General features: G+C 33.2%; 1 protein-coding gene across 1 annotated transcript; it reads left to right on the plus strand.

The window, feature by feature from the left end:
* Nucleotides 1-9,099: 9,099 nt before the first annotated feature.
* On the plus strand, nucleotides 9,100-11,169 carry LOC134692416 (myogenesis-regulating glycosidase-like). The gene has a single exon (XM_063552867.1). The coding sequence runs from the start codon at nucleotides 9,100-9,102 to the stop codon at nucleotides 11,065-11,067; it is 1,968 nt and encodes a 655-aa protein (XP_063408937.1). The 3' UTR covers nucleotides 11,068-11,169.
* Nucleotides 11,170-20,022: the final 8,853 nt, after the last annotated feature.

Consider the following 20,022-nt stretch of genomic DNA (forward strand, 5'->3'; position numbering starts at 1 on the left):
AACCATAGAGTCTCAGACTAAATGAAGTATATATTACCTTAGAGTCTCAGACTAAATGATGTATATATTACCATAGAGTCTCATACTAAATGAAGTATATATTACCATAGAGTCTCAGACTAAATGAAGTATATATTACCATAGAGTCTCAGACTAAATGATGTATATATAACCATAGAGTCTCAGACTAAATGATGTATATATAACCATAGAGTCTCAGACTAAATGATGCATATATTACCATAGAGTCTCAGACTAAATGAAGTATATATTACCATAGCGTCTCAGACTAAATGATGTATATATTACCATAGCGTCTCAGACTAAATGATGTATATATTACCATAGAGTCTCAGACTAAATGATGTATATATTACCATAGCGTCTCACACTAAATGAAGTATATATTACCATAGAGTCTCAGACTAATGAAGTATATATTACCATGGAGTCTCAGACTAAATGAAGTATATATTACCATAGAGTCTCAGACTAAATGATGTATATATTACCATAGAATCTCAGACTAAATGAAGTATATATTACCATAGCGTCTCAGACTAAATTATGTATATATTACCATAGAGTCTCAGACTAAATGAAGTATATATTACCATAGAGTCTCAGACTAAATGAAGTATATATTACCATAGAGTCTCAGACTAAATGATGTATATATTACCATAGAGTCTCAGACTAAAAGAAGTATATGTTACCATAGAGTCTCAGACTAAATGAAGTATATGTTACCATAGAGTCTCAGACTAAATGAAGTATATATTACCATAGAGTCTCAGACTAAATGATGTATATATTACCATAGAGTCTCAGACTAAATGAAGTATATGTTACCATAGAGTCTCAGACTAAATGAAGTATATATTACCATAGAGTCTCAGACTAAATGATGTATATATTACCATAGCGTCTCAGACTAAATGAAGTATATATTACCATAGAGTCTCAGACTAAATGAAGTATATATTACCTTAGAGTCTCAGACTAAATGAAGTATATATTACCATAGAGTCTCAGACTAAATGATGTATATATTACCATAGAGTCTCAGACTAAATGAAGTATATATTACCATAGAGTCTCAGACTAAATGATGTATATATTACCATAGAGTCTCAGACTAAATGAAGTATATATTACCATGGAGTCTCAGACTAAATGATGTATATATTACCATAGAGTCTCAGACTAAATATAAGTATATATAACCATAGAGTCTCAGACTAAATGAAGTATATATTACCTTAGAGTCTCAGACTAAATGATGTATATATTACCATAGAGTCTCAGACTAAATGAAGTATATATTACCATAGAGTCTCAGACTAAATGAAGTATATATTACCATAGAGTCTCAAACTAAATGATGTATATATTACCATAGAGTCTCAAACTAAATGATGTATATATTACCATAGAGTCTCAGACTAAGTGAAGTATATATTACCATAGAGTCTCAGACTAAATGAAGTATATATTACCATAGAGTCTCAGACTAAATGAAGTATATATTACCATAGAGTCTCAGACTAAATGATGTATATATAACCATAGAGTCTCAGACTAAATGATGTATATATAACCATAGAGTCTCAGACTAAATGATGCATATATTACCATAGAGTCTCAGACTAAATGAAGTATATATTACCATAGCGTCTCAGACTAAATGATGTATATATTACCATAGCGTCTCAGACTAAATGATGTATATATTACCATAGAGTCTCAGACTAAATGATGCATATATTACCATAGAGTCTCAGACTAAATGATGTATATATTACCATAGCGTCTCAGACTAAATGAAGTATATATAACCATAGAGTCTCAGACTAAATGATGTATATATTACCTTAGAGTCTCAGACTAAATGATGCATATATTACCATAGAGTCTCAGACTAAATGATGTATATATTACCATAGAGTCTCAGACTAAATGAAGTATATATTACCATAGCGTCTCAGACTAAATGATGTATATATTACCATAGAGTCTCAGACTAAATGAAGTATATATTACCATAGAGTCTCAGACTAAATGAAGTATATATTACCATAGAGTCTCAGACTAAATGAAGTATATATAACCATAGAGTCTCAGACTAAATGAAGTATATATAACCATAGAGTCTCAGACTAAATGATGTATATATTACCATAGAGTCTCAGACTAAATGAAGTATATATTACCATGGAGTCTCAGACTAAATGATGTATATATTACCTTAGAGTCTCAGACTAAATGATGTATATATTACCATAGCGTCTCAGACTAAATGAAGTATATATAACCATAGAGTCTCAGACTAAATGATGCATATATTACCATAGAGTCTCAGACTAAATGATGCATATATTACCATAGAGTCTCAGACTAAATGATGTATATATTACCATAGCGTCTCAGACTAAATGATGTATATATTACCATAGAGTCTCAGACTAAATGATGCATATATTACCATAGAGTCTCAGACTAAATGATGTATATATTACCATAGCGTCTCAGACTAAATGAAGTATATATAACCATAGAGTCTCAGACTAAATGATGTATATATTACCTTAGAGTCTCAGACTAAATGATGCATATATTACCATAGAGTCTCAGACTAAATGATGTATATATTACCATAGAGTCTCAGACTAAATGAAGTATATATTACCATAGCGTCTCAGACTAAATGATGTATATATTACCATAGAGTCTCAGACTAAATGAAGTATATATTACCATAGAGTCTCAGACTAAATGAAGTATATATTACCATAGAGTCTCAGACTAAATGAAGTATATATAACCATAGAGTCTCAGACTAAATGAAGTATATATAACCATAGAGTCTCAGACTAAATGATGTATATATTACCATAGAGTCTCAGACTAAATGAAGTATATATTACCATGGAGTCTCAGACTAAATGATGTATATATTACCTTAGAGTCTCAGACTAAATGATGTATATATTACCATAGCGTCTCAGACTAAATGAAGTATATATAACCATAGAGTCTCAGACTAAATGATGCATATATTACCATAGAGTCTCAGACTAAATGATGCATATATTACCATAGAGTCTCAGACTAAATGAAGCATATATTACCATAGAGTCTCAGACTAAATGAAGCATATATTACCATAGAGTCTCAGACTAAATGATGTATATATAACCATAGAGTCTCAGACTAAATGATGTATATATTACCATAGAGTCTCAGACTAAATGAAGTATATATTACCATGGAGTCTCAGACTAAATGATGTATATATTACCTTAGAGTCTCAGACTAAATGATGTATATATTACCATAGCGTCTCAGACTAAATGAAGTATATATAACCATAGAGTCTCAGACTAAATGATGCATATATTACCATAGAGTCTCAGACTAAATGATGTATATATTACCATAGAGTCTCAGACTAAATGAAGTATATATTACCATAGAGTCTCAGACTAAATGAAGTATATATTACCATAGAGTCTCATCTAAAATATACTATCTTTAGAGAATGCTTTCGTTTCAATATGTGTTTTTGCAAATTTTGTAATGACCGACCGGTCAAAGGTAACAGTTGTATAGCCAGTGAAGGTCGATCGTTAAAAACTTCCATTTGTTGTTAGGTTTGTAAATGTAACGTGCAATAATGCGTGTAACATTTTGTACCAGAATCAGATTTTTTTTATAATTTACCAAAATGAAGATTTTACTATGCTCTTTTCAAAAATTTAATAAAAAGCACGAGTCAAAATGCTGTTTAGAAGAAGACCGAAAACGATAATTGTTCTATCTCTTTTCAGACGAATCCTGCATAATTATGTGAAATCTATAGTATAGCTGTTTGTATTACATGTTCGATGGTTTTTTGTTTGTTTTCTTATTGCATTGATGGGAAGTCCAATTTTATAATTAAGGAATGACTGTAATATTTTTTTCTGTCTATGAAGAAATAACAGAAAATTTGGTGCACACTGAATAACGTGAGTTATTTTTACAGTGTGCACCACATTTGTTATGTTATTTCGAATAGACAGAACACATATAACAGTCGTTTCTTATAATTTAATTCTAAATTCCATTTAAACCGTAGAAACTACGGAAAAACGTTGATGACATCACACGGTCACATGACTACATTATGTCTATGGGCTGACAACAAAAAACTTCAGCCAATCAGTAGACGCGTTACATCCAAAATTAAATTATTGACACCTGCGTGCATTCGTTTAGTAAACTTTATAAAAAAAATAAGGAGATATAGTATGAATTCTTATTAGACAAAAAAAATTCGCAGTTCAAATGAAGTGGGTATACGTCTAGTAAATTAATCCTTCCCCAATAAGAACAAAAAATATGACAGATATGACCCAATTACAATTACTGAGCTACATGCTCCTGATTTGGGCCATGCAAATCTAGAATGTGACGAAGAACCATGATTCATAGTGGAAAAAAACCCAGATATAAATCCCACACAAACTAACTGTTATTGAAAATAGACTAATAACGAGTCTGGATATGCGTCGCTGCATGCATATGATTCGGGTCATAGAAAAACTGGTCATTCCATATCACTACTGCCAAGATGGATGGATGCCAAGAAAAGTTTGGCCAAAAATTTCCTTGTTTAATGAGTCAAACACGAATGTTTTCACAGTACACGAATGTCACACTCGCACTTTCATTTTCTATGTTCTGTAGACCGTGCACTTGGGGTCAAAACTCTAATTTGGAGTAAAAATTTGACAGATCATATCATAGGAAACACGTGTACTGAGTTTCAAGTTGATTGAAATTCAGCTTCATAAAAAAATACCGCGACCAAAAACTTCAACCTGAAGCGGGACAGACGAAAGGACGGACCAGAAAACATATCGCCTATCTACTATCTTCTATCGTTGGTGGGGTATACAAACGATTGTCGAAAGATTTCTTTCGGTCTGACGGACGGACATACGAAGTGAAACGGGTTCATTTAGAAATAACGTTTTCGGTGACTCAGATAAAAAAAAAATGGATTACCAGGATCAACGATTTTATAGTATATATTTATTCTTAAAACTAACATGTTGTAATGCTTTAAAATCGTTTAAAGCTCCAATATTTCTGCGTACCTGTGCCTTTTTGTAAACGCACACAACACTTCAAATACACTTTGTACATATATAAGGAACAATTTTATCTACATTTGTAACAGGTTCACTTGTTGATAGTATTTCTTCACCTTATTTGCACTTTTTATCACAGTTAAACAATGTATTTGTTATAATTTATAATCTGTTTCAAAACATTTTGAGACTTGTACAATCAATTTTACCTATTCTTGATAACAAAAATCGATTACTAAATATTCGAACGACCTTGGTTATCCCGTACGGAGAATTCTTTTATCGAAATTGTCAAAAAAGGTAAGTTGATTTCTCTTTGATATTCAAATAATTGGATCAACCAATTTCAACGATAGATTGACTGTTGGTTGCATAACTTCCAGTGGCGAATAACATAAAATACAATAGGTTCTGTACTAGAGGCGTCCGGGATAAAGGTCGGAGAAATTTAAATTGGCACGAGACATTAGGGTAAATCGGACAGAGACAATTTAGCCTTGCAACAGATCACGTACGGACCTCTCAAAGAGTTGTTATAAGAGTTCGGAAACTTCAAAGAGCGTGTCACCCTCTTTTCGTTAACTCACTGCATAAATAAACTTCAATTTGTACCGGGTTACCAGCATACTATTTAACCTGGTTACATGTTTATCAACTGATTGATAAGTATTCAACCAGCAACACTTTTGAAGGAGCAAACATGCATGAAATCTGATGTACAGTAGTTGTCGTTTGTTTATGTAATATATACGTGTTTCTCGTTTCTAGTTTTGTTTATATAGATTAGACCGTCGGTTTTCCCGTTTGAATGGTTTTACACTAGTAATTTTGGGGCCCTTTATAGCTTGTTGTTCGGTGTGAGCCAAGGCTCCGTGTTGAAGGCCGTACTTTAACCTATAATGGTTTAATTTTTAAATTGTTATTTGGATGGAGAGTTGTCTCATTGGCACTCACACCACATCTTCCTATATCTAAGTAGACTACAAAATATGCTATTTTGTATACAATAAACAGAATTCGAACCTACTCAAAATGTTGTTAATGAAGTCTGAACATATTCTAAACATAAATTTTCAAAAATGAATAGATATAAAAATGTCCAAAATGTGATATACAAAAGAGTCTAAAACTCTTTTTTTATATACATGTTCTGAAAATCAATACCTGTAATGTGATCAATTATATATAAAAAACAAAACATTGATCTGGATTATTTTTACCTTAATTCACGCGGTTGCTATCAATAAACTAATGGAAATGATTTTGTTTGTGCTCATCATTACAGTTGTTTTAAATAATTAACAGATTGAGTGTTGCATGCTTAATGTGTAGTGGCAAATATTTCATGCATATTCGCAATGAGACTGAATTAACAATTGAATTATACAAGCAAGATATGCAATAGGAACGGGAGTTAGTACTTCCATTAGAAAATAAGATTTGTTTGTTAGGGACAGATATTTTGCATGAACACTGAAAATACCGTCCCCATTGCAATTCAGAGTGGCTTGGTATCTATACATCCTAGACAATCAAGCAGGCACTTCAAGTAGCAGTGGTTAAAAGTCGGTCTGGAAAAGAAAAAGTAATGATAAATTATTTAACCCACTCAACTATTGCGGTTTTTAAATGATTTCGATAAACTCTAAGCTTAAATTATACACATGCGAAGTCGGTTCAATGCTCGTCTTTTATTTTCGACTACTTTTCGATGAAATACAGACATGTTTTGTCTGCTTGTTTTGTCACTTTGTTGGCGGTAATATACCCAACTGCGGCCAAGCTTCGCGATAGGTCGTGCGACATAATTAGACAAACAAACTTTATTAGATTAACTCTCTAAGGAACGATCGTTTTCATTGGTCAATACAAACCTTCGACCTCACACCTGCAAAAATAGAACACATGTACTTTAACGTTGAATGGGCTGATTAATATTCACGTAGCTGGTCAAGGTCGTCTAAAGCTTCTGTCGTCGTATTCGCATACAATTCTAGCTTTATAAATGTGCATGTGAAATTCATTTGTGTTATAATTTTCTGCAATTAATTGGTAGTAAAGTTTAAACTTTTTAAAAATCTCAACAGTTAAAATATTCAATTTAAATATCTCCTCTAAATCAAGGGACGACATCAAAAGTTTAATGTAGGATAAAAAAAAACTCAATTCACATATTTTTTTCATTGACACACCCAAGTTGCTTATCCTGCCTTCTCTTTTACTCAATAAACTCGATGAATTAACGTTGTACTTGAAAAATGAAACTGTATACTTTACTACAAACACTTTTCATATTGTTTGCCAAGTTTTAGATATTCTTCATAGAATAGTGATTTTTTTTCTGATTCCATTAACTTGAAGGAAAAAAATAAATTCCGAAATTGTAAGTAAATTCATAACATGTAACACGCTTTGTTAAGAAAAAATGGAGATGGCCAATCATGGCACAGCGGATAATTAAATGAAGTTTATACAAACGATATAATTCATGAGGTTATGCTATTCTCGGTTGAAAAAACGAACGTAAATTATATATTGTAAATTTTCCCGTTTGAATGGTTTTACACTAGTAATTTTGGGGCCCTTTATAGCTTGTTGTTCAGTGTGAGCCAAGGCTCCGTATTGAAGGCCTTACATTGACCTATAGTGGTTTACTTTTATAAATTGTTATTTGGATGGAGAGTTGTCTTATTGACACTCACACCACATCTTCCTATATCTATGTAAATAGAAACAAACAATGTATGTATTCATTAAATCATTTAAATGTATTTATAAAAAGGTGAGTTTCATCTTGTACATACATTTAGTCGTCCTTAATTTCTTGATAATTTTTTTTATCAGTTTATCATATACACGTTTCGTTTTGTATTTTATTTCAAATACGAATACATACTACATATACTTTAGCGGATTGTTTAACAATGTTATGCAACTTTATTGTTACAGTATAAATTTAAAAAATAAATATTCACCCATTCATAATCGAACACAGTACATTTATATGTAATAAAGAAGATGTGGTATGATTGCCAATGCCACAACTCTCCACAAGAGACCACAATGACACAGAAATTAACAACTAAAGGTCACCGTACGGCTTTCAATAATGAGCAAAGCCCATACCGCATAGTCAGCTATAAAAGGCCCCGAAATGACAATGTCAAAACAATTCAAACGGGAGTTGTTCCTTATAAACTACGACATTTCTCACAAGTATTATTATTTTATGCGAAAGAAATAATCTTCACTGAATTCATTCAGGTGCACAAATGATACGATTAGTTATTTTGTTTCTATCTTTGGGGAACAACTTCCTCCTTTTATGGTAGCTACTGTGTGTATGTTTTAGCATGAAAATAATAAAGGAGGAATGTCAGTGCAACCCATCATTAATTATTGTAAAGCAGGATCAGTATTATGAAATACTTTATAAGTGACTACGACATTGTAAGGATTATAACCTATCGTAGGTATGAAAGAAATTAAAAGTGGTTCATTTATTCATCCGTATAAAAGCGGCACATGTATTTTATTTTATCCTTATATTTCTCATCATGCCGGGTACAAGATAATTGAGTTGCTGCATGCATAAAGAACTTAGAATATCAGTATACTTTTTCGACCCCACTATTTGAAGTTAGCAAAACATTTATTTAAATCTTTTGGCCCTAAAAGGTTTATAAACTATACAAATCATTGTTTTTACGTTCGTAGTAACATAGTAAATTCCATTGTCGGTCACCTGTGTCAATTCACGTGAACACTGACTAGACTGACTACATTGCTGTTGTATTTAAATCTTTCGGCCAATGAAATGAGACGTTACAAGTTGTTTGTTTATGATACGCCAGACTGTTATCAATGAACTATCAAATGCTAAACTTCACTGCATATCACTGTAACATATAATTCAAACATTTCAGGAGTTTTGATGTCCGGGAGAAAAATTAATGGAAGAATGAAAGTTGGTATCGCCTTGCTTTCATTGATATTGCTCAGCGCAATTGTTGGAATAGTTGCCTGGCAAGTTGGACGAAATGATAACGAGGAACCTCATATTGCAGACGAGTATGTTGTTGGGAATTTACAACTTGAAAAATATACCTGGAATTTTAAAATAAAAAAATCAAATACAGATGTTCGTCTATCCGGACAATTAGCTAATACCGGAAGTAAAAAAGTTGTTGCTGAGGACTGCGGGAGTTCCGATAATGTTCTATGTCTAGACTGGATTGGTACAAAAGACTTACTTATATCTTATAATAAATATGCATCTGCTGAGTGCTATGATATACATTGGAGGACACGTGCTTGCTCTGATCAAATTTTGTTAGATTGTTTCGATTTAGATAATGCGCACTGGTACGGTGGTTACGAAGATTGGAACCAGTTCTGGCCTTTGGAGCAAACGACAATGAAGCTCTCTGCCTTTGTTGCTAATGATTCATACGCTAAACGCATTGGAGGTGTACAGGAACGTTATTTCCTCAATTCACAAGGAGTAGGGATAAACATTAGTAGCGATGTTCCGCTTTATATTAGCATCAACCAAACGTCCGATAAACAAATCTGTCTGATGGCTAAATATGAAAAGTATCCATATACGAACATCAAAGGAGGTTTTCCTCATTTGTCTTACACAATTTGCGTCGCTGATAACGTTCGGAAGATTCACGATTTTATGTCGGCGTCATTTTCCAAACCCTCGGATATTCCTGATAGAAAATTATTCAAGTATCCGATTTGGTCAACATGGGCTCAATACCATAAAGATATAAATCAAACAACTGTGATAGAGTTTGCTTCAAATATTTTAAAATATAATTTTTCACATTCACAAGTAGAAATAGACGATGATTGGACACCGAAATATGGTGATATGGTTTTTAATGTCAATAAATTTCCTAATGCAACTGAAATGGTTAAACAACTCAATACAATGGGATTTAGAGTGACTATTTGGGTCCATCCATTCTTCAATATTGATTCATTAACATTCCAAGTAGCGAAAGATAAATTCTTTCTTGTAAGACAATATGATTCGCAAGTACCGGCTCTTGTTTCATGGTGGGACGGGGATGCAGCGGGGATTTTAGATGTTTCGAATAAGGATGCAGTGCAGTGGTTTATTACAAAATTACAAATTTTACAGAAAACATACAATATAAGCTCATTCAAATTTGATGCAGGTGAAACAAACTGGTTGCCAAATATTTTCGAAACCGCTTACGGCAGTCCAAATTTCTATCCAACTAAATGGGCGGAGTTAGCTTATGCCTCTGATACTGAAGTTCGACATCAAGAAGTTCGAGTTGGTGTCAGAACACAACATTTGCCAGTATTTGTACGCATGCTTGATAAAAATTCGAACTGGGAAAATAAAAATGGATTAAAAACACTGATCAGCACTGCATTGACATTCGGTTTACTCGGATATCCATTCGTATTGCCTGATATGATTGGAGGAAATGCATATGAAGGGAACAAACCAGATCGTGAGTTATTTATAAGATGGTTAGAGGCTACTGCACTACTTCCGGCAATGCAGTTTTCTATTGTACCTTGGCAGTACGACGAGGAAGTTGTCAAAATATCCCGAAAATTTGTACAGTTGCACGAACAATATTCTGATCTTATAATTGAACTGGCCGAAGAATCCGTTCGGACAGGGGCTCCTATTATTCGCCCTTTGTGGTGGATATCACCGCTGGATAAAGAATGTCAAATAATTGACTCCGAATTTTTGCTTGGAAATAACACACTTGTAGCACCTGTTTTAGAACAGGGAGCAATTTCAAGAGACATATATTTACCTCTTGGCAGATGGAGGGCATCAATAGATGGACTGGTTATTAATGGCCCTGAATATTTGCGTAATTATAGTGTGAAACTTGACGAACTACCGATATTTACTCGAATAGTGTGACAACTGAATTTAAAACAAGTAGTCCTGATAAGTGATAAATCCTTCAAATATAAAATATAAATGTTAAAAAAAAGGTTCTTTTATGAAACAGTCTTTAGAACTGAGGACAGGGGACTTTTTGTTATTATTTCTTGTATAGATATTTTTTTGTGTGTTCAACTCAGTTTTTTTCCATTATTTTTTTTTTATGTCACAAGTATCACTTTACTTCTGTGACAATAAAGAATTAAAATATCATATCAGGACGTTATAGAAAGACTGCAACGTCTCCATGATTTCTAAACTGAACTCGGTTCTATATTTTTAGAAAATAAACATTCAATTTTCAATGTACAAATGTTAAATAAAAAATGGTTTAGAAAGCTGTTTGATTTTCTGATTCAATTTCCAGTAACAGCTGGTCAATCACTAGCAAGATAATAACATACTGTACATGAATAATATCCTTTTCCATTATATGTTTGTGTGGGTCTTCAATCCTTGATTCCGATAAAATGTATTAAAACAAATATTTTCTGCTTTAAAAGGTTTCAAAACCAAGGAAAACATATTTTTTTACAAGAAAACGGTATGTTTCTACAAACACTTATATGTGTACAATTAGTGCATATATCTTATCTTTTCCGACTAATCTGTCGTCATTTTATGTATGTTAAATGTGAAAAGATACCGAAGGGAAATGACGATAAAAATATTAGAATTTGTATATTCCTCGTTGTTTTTAAGTCACGTGGTCTACACTCAGTCTGGTATGTATTACATAGTATTAGAGGTAGTTGTTGCTGTTTAGTCCGGTAGAATTGCTTTGTGTTACTGTACGGGGAAAACGGTACTATTTATTCTGCCGTAGGCGACAATACTAACATTTTCCTAAATTTACCACTTTTTATAATAAAAACCTGGATAAAACAGTTATGTGTGGTGTTAGTACTTTATTATTCTATTTTAAAAATTGAAGCCAAATAGTATCATGACCAATTTCCAACGGAGCTGGTTTATGTTATCCATGCCAACCGTAATTTTACACCAAAGTTTAAATTTTGGAAGCCTTTTCGAATAATTCTCTAGAAAATATTTCAATAGGTTTTAAATTTTTTATTGTAAATATACACACTGCAGTTATTAATAGATCAATAAAAATATAATGTACCCTTACAATCACAGCGCTCTTCAGTTGACTTCCTACGCCCTGTCTTGGGTACTAAAAAGGCCAACCTAATGCTAAGAAAATGTAATACCACCGTTTTCCCTACGTACCTCAATATGTGTGGTTGAAATGAATCTTGCATGAGGAATAAATATACCTTACAGTTGGTACGATATTGAAGGGCTTGTATTTCATATCATGATGTCCTTAATAGAGCCAGGGCAGCTGGCTGCTCACAATGACGCTATTAAAACAAAAAATTTGAAGATGAAGTCATTCCTTCATAAGTTATAATACGGAGTCCATCACGAGTTGGTTGACCGTTATTGAATATCCGTTTCACAGATGCTAGCGGATATGTAACTTCAATGCTGTCTTCTTGTCCCCAAATGTGACCTTCCGGTTTATGCATATTACCAGGTTTGTACTAACATGAGGAACACAAAAGGTGTCGCATGTGGAGAAGAATCTGCTTACCTTTCTGAAGCACCAGAGATTACTCCTAGTTTTGGCGGGGTGTGGGTACCTCAGTCTTTAGTTTTCTACGCTGTGTTTTTTTTATCCTACATATAAAAAAAGAAGATGTGGTATGATTGCCAATGAGACAACTATCCACAAAAGACCAAAATGACACAGAAATTAACAATTATAGGTCACCGTACGGCCTTCAACAATAAGCAAAGCCCATACCGCATAGTCAGCTATAACAGGCCCCGATAAGACAATGTAAAACAATTCAAACGAGAAAACTAACGGCTTTATTTATGTACAAAAAATCAACGAAAAACAAATATGTAACACATAAACAAACGACAACCACTAAATTTACAGGCTCCTGACTTGGGACAGGCACATACATAGATAATGTGACGGGGTTAAACATGTTATCGGGATCCCAACCCTCCCCTAGCCTGGGACAGTGGTATAATAGTACAACATAAGAACGAACTATAAAAATCAGTTGAAAAAGGCTTAACTCATCAGATGGACAAAAATACAAGTATTGTTTGTCTGTAAAATTTTTACAGAGGAGTCATGAGTCTTATGAGTTTGAATGACCGTTTGGTATCGTTCGCCTCTCTGTTATTGATTGGATCTGATAAAAAACACGGGTAGTAAGGTCGTCATATCGAGGAGCGTTTAGTACAGTGATTTTGTCATAGTTTTGACATGGTTAGTTTATGTTGCTTCCCAAAACTATTGCCTCAGTTCTAGTCACACGAGCAGATAAAAAGCAAATAAGATGCTTGAATCTGTATTGGAGGTCAAACGATCTATATTGGATTTTTTTTTCCACGAAATTAACGCAGAATAAGCAAGATATCGGAATTGCTATCGTTTGGTTAAGAGATTGACATGGTTCGGTTAAGAGTCTAGAAATTCGTCATGGTTTTGGTCAAGATTGTCATGGTTTAGAACGAAATAAATATATATGTGTTTCACTTTTATACTGAAAATTTGATTGATAGCGCCTGTTATTGAACGAAGTTACACTATATCTTAACTGCCTGAGAAGAAAAAAATGCCTATTGAACCAAATTTAGTGGGTGTAATCGTCAAAGCGTAAATAAAACATGTGATGTTACTTTTCGTAAGTTTTCTACAATATAAATTAAAAAGTCACTGCTCTTTTAAACTTGCTTTCGATATAATTTTACAAAAAATATAGACAAAGGGTTGCTTCTGTTTCACTGACTCTGCCGGTGATATCATGGGCGGCATCGCTATTCAAATAACTAAAGACTTCTACTCAAAAGTGGCAGCCAGTCAAAAAGTAATTCTTGTTTTTCATTTTCTTTTCTTGTTAACTATACATTTGTTGGTTTTTCTTTATTTTTAATTTTGAACCAGTTTATGATGAATAAAAGAAGATTTGGGGTTATAGGTCCATGATACAGTAACCCAACTACAAAACTAACCAAAAGATATTAAGAGGACACCAGAAGTCTTCAACCATTTACGAAACCGAATAGTTACGAGTGACATGGACAACAGTTTTATTGGTTTTAAAACTATAATAGGTGAAATTACAATAAAAAGTACTTTCAAAGTTCGAATTTAAAATATGAAAGATCACAACTCCAATTTTGGATATAAGCCGATATAATGTTCAAGTTTATCAATTATTATTACGAATCAATAAAAATCTTTGCAATATTGTATAAATGCATCGTGTTCATTTAATATTGTATAAATGCATCATTCATTTTTTTTACATAAATAAGGCCGTAAGTTTTCTCGTTTGAATTGTTTTACATTGTCTAATCCGGGCTTTTGATGGCTGACTATGTGGTATGGGCTTTGCTCATTGTTGAAAGCCGTACGGTGACCTATAGTTGTTAATGTGTGTGTCATTTTGGTCTTTTGTGGATAGTTTTCTCATTGGCAATCATACCACATCTTCTTTTTTTATATCGTGTATTTCAATTATTTCAAATATTTTACTTTTTATGTAATATAGTTTCTATACTATCTGCAAAAAAACTTATATATACTTTATATTTGCCGTTTATCATTTTTGATTATTTGATTTTCAATTTACCAGGTAATATCAAATGTAAGATGACGCCGGAAATACATAAATGTGACAGCAAACCAACAACACAAACATATGAATTCTTCAACAATAGGATAAATCAAATAGGCCAAACTCTGTATCTGCCTGTTTCTATAAAACGGGTAAATAAATTGGACAGAGACAACCAGAGATCCGAAACCATCAAAATATTCTCAGTATAGCGTAAAACAGTAAGGTATGACATAGGACAACTTGTCACGTCACTAGGTTCTGAACATTTTTGGTGAGTCGCAACTTCGGAATTCGGTAAATATGTTTTTGAAATTAAATGTGTAAAACCCTTCGTTTCACAATAGTATGCACTTATGAATTCCTGTTTGGTGTCTGTGATGAAAACTTATATTTTCAGGATTTCGTAATTTATAACTTCTTTTCAATTTGTGTAACTAAATATGTTTAGCATAAAAACAACGCAGTCAAATTCATAATTATTTTTTTTTCGTTATTTATTTACACGTTAAGGCTCCAAATTTTACACAAATGCATTGCATTGGACTCATACAATTTTTCGGAGGCAATTGCATCTATTATAGATATAGGAAGATGTGGTGTGAGTGCCAATGAGACTCTCCATCCAAATAACAATTTAAAAATTAAACCATTATAGGTTAAAGTACGGCCTTCAACACGGAGCCTTGGCTCACACCGAACAACAAGCTATAAAGGGCCCCAAAATTACTAGTGTAAAACCATTCAAACGAAAAAACCAACGGTCTAATCTATATAAACAAAACGAGAAACGAGAAACACGTATATATTACATTAACAAACGACAACTACTGCACATCAGATTCCTGACTTAGGACTATTGCTCCTTTAGACGTGTCATTTGAAGCTGTTGGTGATACTGATTCATTTCTAGCATTCATAAAGTTCAAATGATATATGTCTCATTTTCAAGATAATGACATTTTTAGATATCATAACATGCTCTTTTATGGTACTGACGAATTTGTTGAGCACCATGTGCAAATTCATCATATGGGTTGCACTTTTACGTTTAGCATTAGATTTTCGGGGTTGGTCAAACACTGCATGGATGCTGAAATAAATAAACGTAGTATTGTTTAATTAGTTCTTGTCTTCAAGTTTATAATATGACTGCGGCAATAAAAGATTTAAAAATTAAGAAACAAATATTGAAAAATAGGACTGTCAATATTTTTCATATAATGCTATTCCATGAAACTACAGTGTTAGATATATATAAGTTATTTATTGCTAGACATAATCCAAAGATGCTCACAATATTGGCAGCAGAATTCCATCCTGAAATTTAAAAGAAGCTATCTTAGAATCATGACTTTTTATCATTTGTTATTTTGTTTAAAACTAGGTCCCACTAAATATCAGTACTTTATTTGTGTTTTTAGTGTTTCTGTTACTTAATTTTTTGCATATTTAAACCCGATCTGGTGAGTTTTACATGTGTGGCATGGTTAAGGAGAACAAGAGGTTGGGGAGCCCGTAAGCATGTTTTACTCCACATTATTTTGTTTATACTATCTCCACTTAAGTGTCTGTAATGCTGGGAATATCGTTTGTAACTATGTATACTTTTTTGCTATTTATTTTGGACAGATATTAGACTGATGGTTTTCAAATTGGAATTCCTATACATTGAATTTTGTCGCAGCCTTTTATATCTTGCTAAGAAATATGGTTTTACTGATTGTTGAATGTTGAAGGCCTCTTGATGACAAATAGCTGCTTACATCTACGTCATTTGATCTCAGGTGGATAGTTATATCACTGGCAATCATATTGCATCTACTTATAACATATTACAACATTGTATGTGCGTTCTTATGTCCTTTTGTGTTTCAAATGGAACGATTTTTGTTAATTTTGATAGTTACTCTTCATTATACACGACAAGAATTACATGACTGAACCATGTCGAACATGAACTTAACCATGACACGAATGAACCAAACCATGACACAGATATTTCAGTAATTTTGAATTTATTGCAAAAGTAGGTATTTTTCAGAATAATTGACCGCAGAGTTATATCACGAAGATATATGTGATGTAACAGACTGTAAGAAAATAACTTTTTTTATGCACGATAAACCAATTAGCAAGTTTTAAATTTTGACATACGCAAGCTTTGTTCTGTGTTAAATCATTAACCATATGATACAACTTGTGATGTACTAATATATTTACTTTATACAAAAGTACTTACCAGTTTGAATTAATGATCAGAAATTCCGTTTACAAAATATCCCAATGTTTACATTTTTGCATTGATTGTCATCAAAAAGACTTAACACCGTCATGTCAAACTTATTCAAACTATGACAAAATCACTGTACTAAACGCTCCTCGATATGACGACCTTACTACCCGTGCCTTAACAGACAATTTTATAATTGGGCTAGATATTTTGGACACACTGAGCGCAGTGATAAATCTGAGTACTCACACACTTACAATCAACAAAAAAGTAATACACGCGGCATTTGTTAATAGTGAAGGTGAGATTTCAACTCAACAATTTTGCTTAAAACAAAGAATCATAGTTCCGCCAAACTCTGACTATTACCATACAAATAATAAAAGTGCTGACCAGGAGTTCTTTCAATAACCATGCCCCCTGACTAGTTGAAAAAGGAAATAGTTGTCCCACAACCATTTCAAATGATGGCAATCGTCACATCCGCCTGAAGAAAGCTACACCTATACATGCTATATTGATTTCATAGAATAATTCGACGATACAATGAGCACGAAAAATGAAACCCGATAAGTGACGTACAACATTGCATCAACGAAAAACTAGACAAGGTGCCCTCTGCACTGCCTAAAAGTTCAGAGAAGTTACCTAATATGCCACCGCATTTAACCGACCTAAATCGATGTTCAATCGACTTGCTATAACTTATTCATGCAAACCATTAAAATTAAAAGCGATGAAAGAACAATTACAATAACATCTTAAATATTGATTAACATTTTGATTTTCACTGTTTTTGTTTTGTATATGCAGCCATATTTGCAAATGTATGCGTTCTAGGAAAAACTAAACTATTTTCTTTATGTTTAAAAATTAATTCATAACAAATTCAAAAAGATAAAGGCCATTTTTGAAGGATCATTACTTCAATTTCCGAAATAATTTAAAATAAATTGCGGACAATCTTGATATTTTTAACGTTTTCCCGCCATCTTGAAAATGGCAGCCATATTGGATTTTTCTGAGTGGGTCCATACATGTAGCTAAAATCAAAGGGTATACTACCAATAATTACTGTGCAAAGTTTCATGCTTTCCTCATAAAGTGAGCAATTTTGCTCTATATCTGCAGGACTATATTGGAACTTTTTCCCTTGGTGTTTACAAAGGCAGTTACACTACTTCTGAGCTGAAATAATCAAAAAGCTTTTTTTACAAAAATAAAGAAAAAGTGTTCCTGTACTTATCACTGCATGCAGTGTACACGTTATGTACAGTACATGAAACAACTTTTTTAAACATACAAAACATGATAGAAATCAATAAAAGCTAATTAGATGCATCACATGTATTTTACAAATTATTTTTTTCCCCAAGATACATTGTACCTGATTTACAATGTGTTTCAATGCTTCACATATCATTGAGTAGATATTGTGAGCCCCAAAACATGTTGTGTTTACTGCACTTTACAGTGAAACCTGTCTTAACTACAAAATGTAGCTAGTTTTAACCGAATCATAAATAAACAAAGAATATAAACATATAATCAGCATCACATTTTTCTGTGTTTAACCCTCTTTTTGCAAGATTCAAATTTCATACAACGTTACGTACGACACAATACATGTAGTTTATGACGTTCACAGTATTTTGTTTCATTTTCAAAATTCAAAATGCACAATGTGACGTCTTTAAAATTACAATTCAGACATTTTGACTTGTTTTAAAAGTACACAAATTAAGAAATTGCTACATTACATATTCAAATTTTACTTTATATCATTTACGAGGAGGTTTATTTCGGAAACAGCTTTGTAATCATAAAAATTAAAACCAGTGATTTTGCCATTGAAAAGGACATATGTGTTCGTGTGACAAGCTACATGTATTGGTGATGGACACATATGTCCGTGTGACAGCAAGACGGTTAAGAAATCTTTGTAATTGTGTCACCAACGGGGAAAGGTCTATAACCGCTCCACTCTGTCCCGTCAAAAAGACGCAAAATAATGTGTTATGTGTGATACAGGATTTTATGAAAATTTTAAGTGTGAACTTCGATTGAGACTCTACTCCCTTCAGTGCCGTTTCCAGGGGGACGGGGATTGGAACCCCCTCATTTTTTAGGACGATCAATGCATTTGAAAGGGGACATGTAGTTGGAACCACTCCTTTGTCCTGGGTTAGGAACCCTCTTTTTAAAATGGCTGGATCCGCCCTTGCCCTATCACGAGATCATCCCCACTTTTAGGTGGGATTCGTTTAGTTTTCTATGTTGTGATGAGTGTTCTCTTTGTTTGTTTCCTTTTTAGGCATGGCTTTGTCAGTTTATTTTTACTTATGCGTTTGAATGTTCCTTTGGTATCTTTTGCCCCTCTTTCACTTTTAGGCGACATCGTTGGGTCATAAAAATAATTCATAATTGGTGTATATATATATATTATATATGTACGTCTGAGTCAGTGACAACCCTACAACAGATGTATTCATCGGATCGCCATCAATGATGGTGATACATGGCTGTGTACATAATGTATATACAACTCGTCTAAACATCAACCCAACAATGTTAGATCTGTAAATTTGCTTTCGCAAATTTTTGGTTCTTTCCTCGCCGGGATTCGAACTCATGCTACTGTGATATCGTGGCACCAAATCGCCTGCACTGCAGCCGTCCCGCTAGACCACTCGACCACCTGGGCTCTCAAAAATAGAGCTTCCGGTGGGCTTGTGTTACCTTTCCACGTCAGTTTTAATCTAGCGGCGTACTACAGTACATGATATATAAGGCATGAAGATGTTATTGTTACAGATCAGCTAAATTATCTATAGTAAAGGATCCTACAAAGCAATGTAAGATACAGTCACAGAAAATAATTATATTCATAAGTACGTCTGAGTCAGTGACAACCCTACAACAGATGTATCCATCGGATCGCCATCAATGATGGTGATACATGGCTGTGTACATAATGTATATACAACTCGTCTAAACATCAACCCAACAATGTTAGATCTGTAAATTTGCTTTCGCAAATTTTTGGTT

The sequence above is a fragment of the Mytilus trossulus genome, chromosome 12 (assembly GCF_036588685.1).
Source record: "Mytilus trossulus isolate FHL-02 chromosome 12, PNRI_Mtr1.1.1.hap1, whole genome shotgun sequence".
In the NCBI taxonomy this organism is placed as follows: domain Eukaryota; kingdom Metazoa; phylum Mollusca; class Bivalvia; order Mytilida; family Mytilidae; genus Mytilus; species Mytilus trossulus.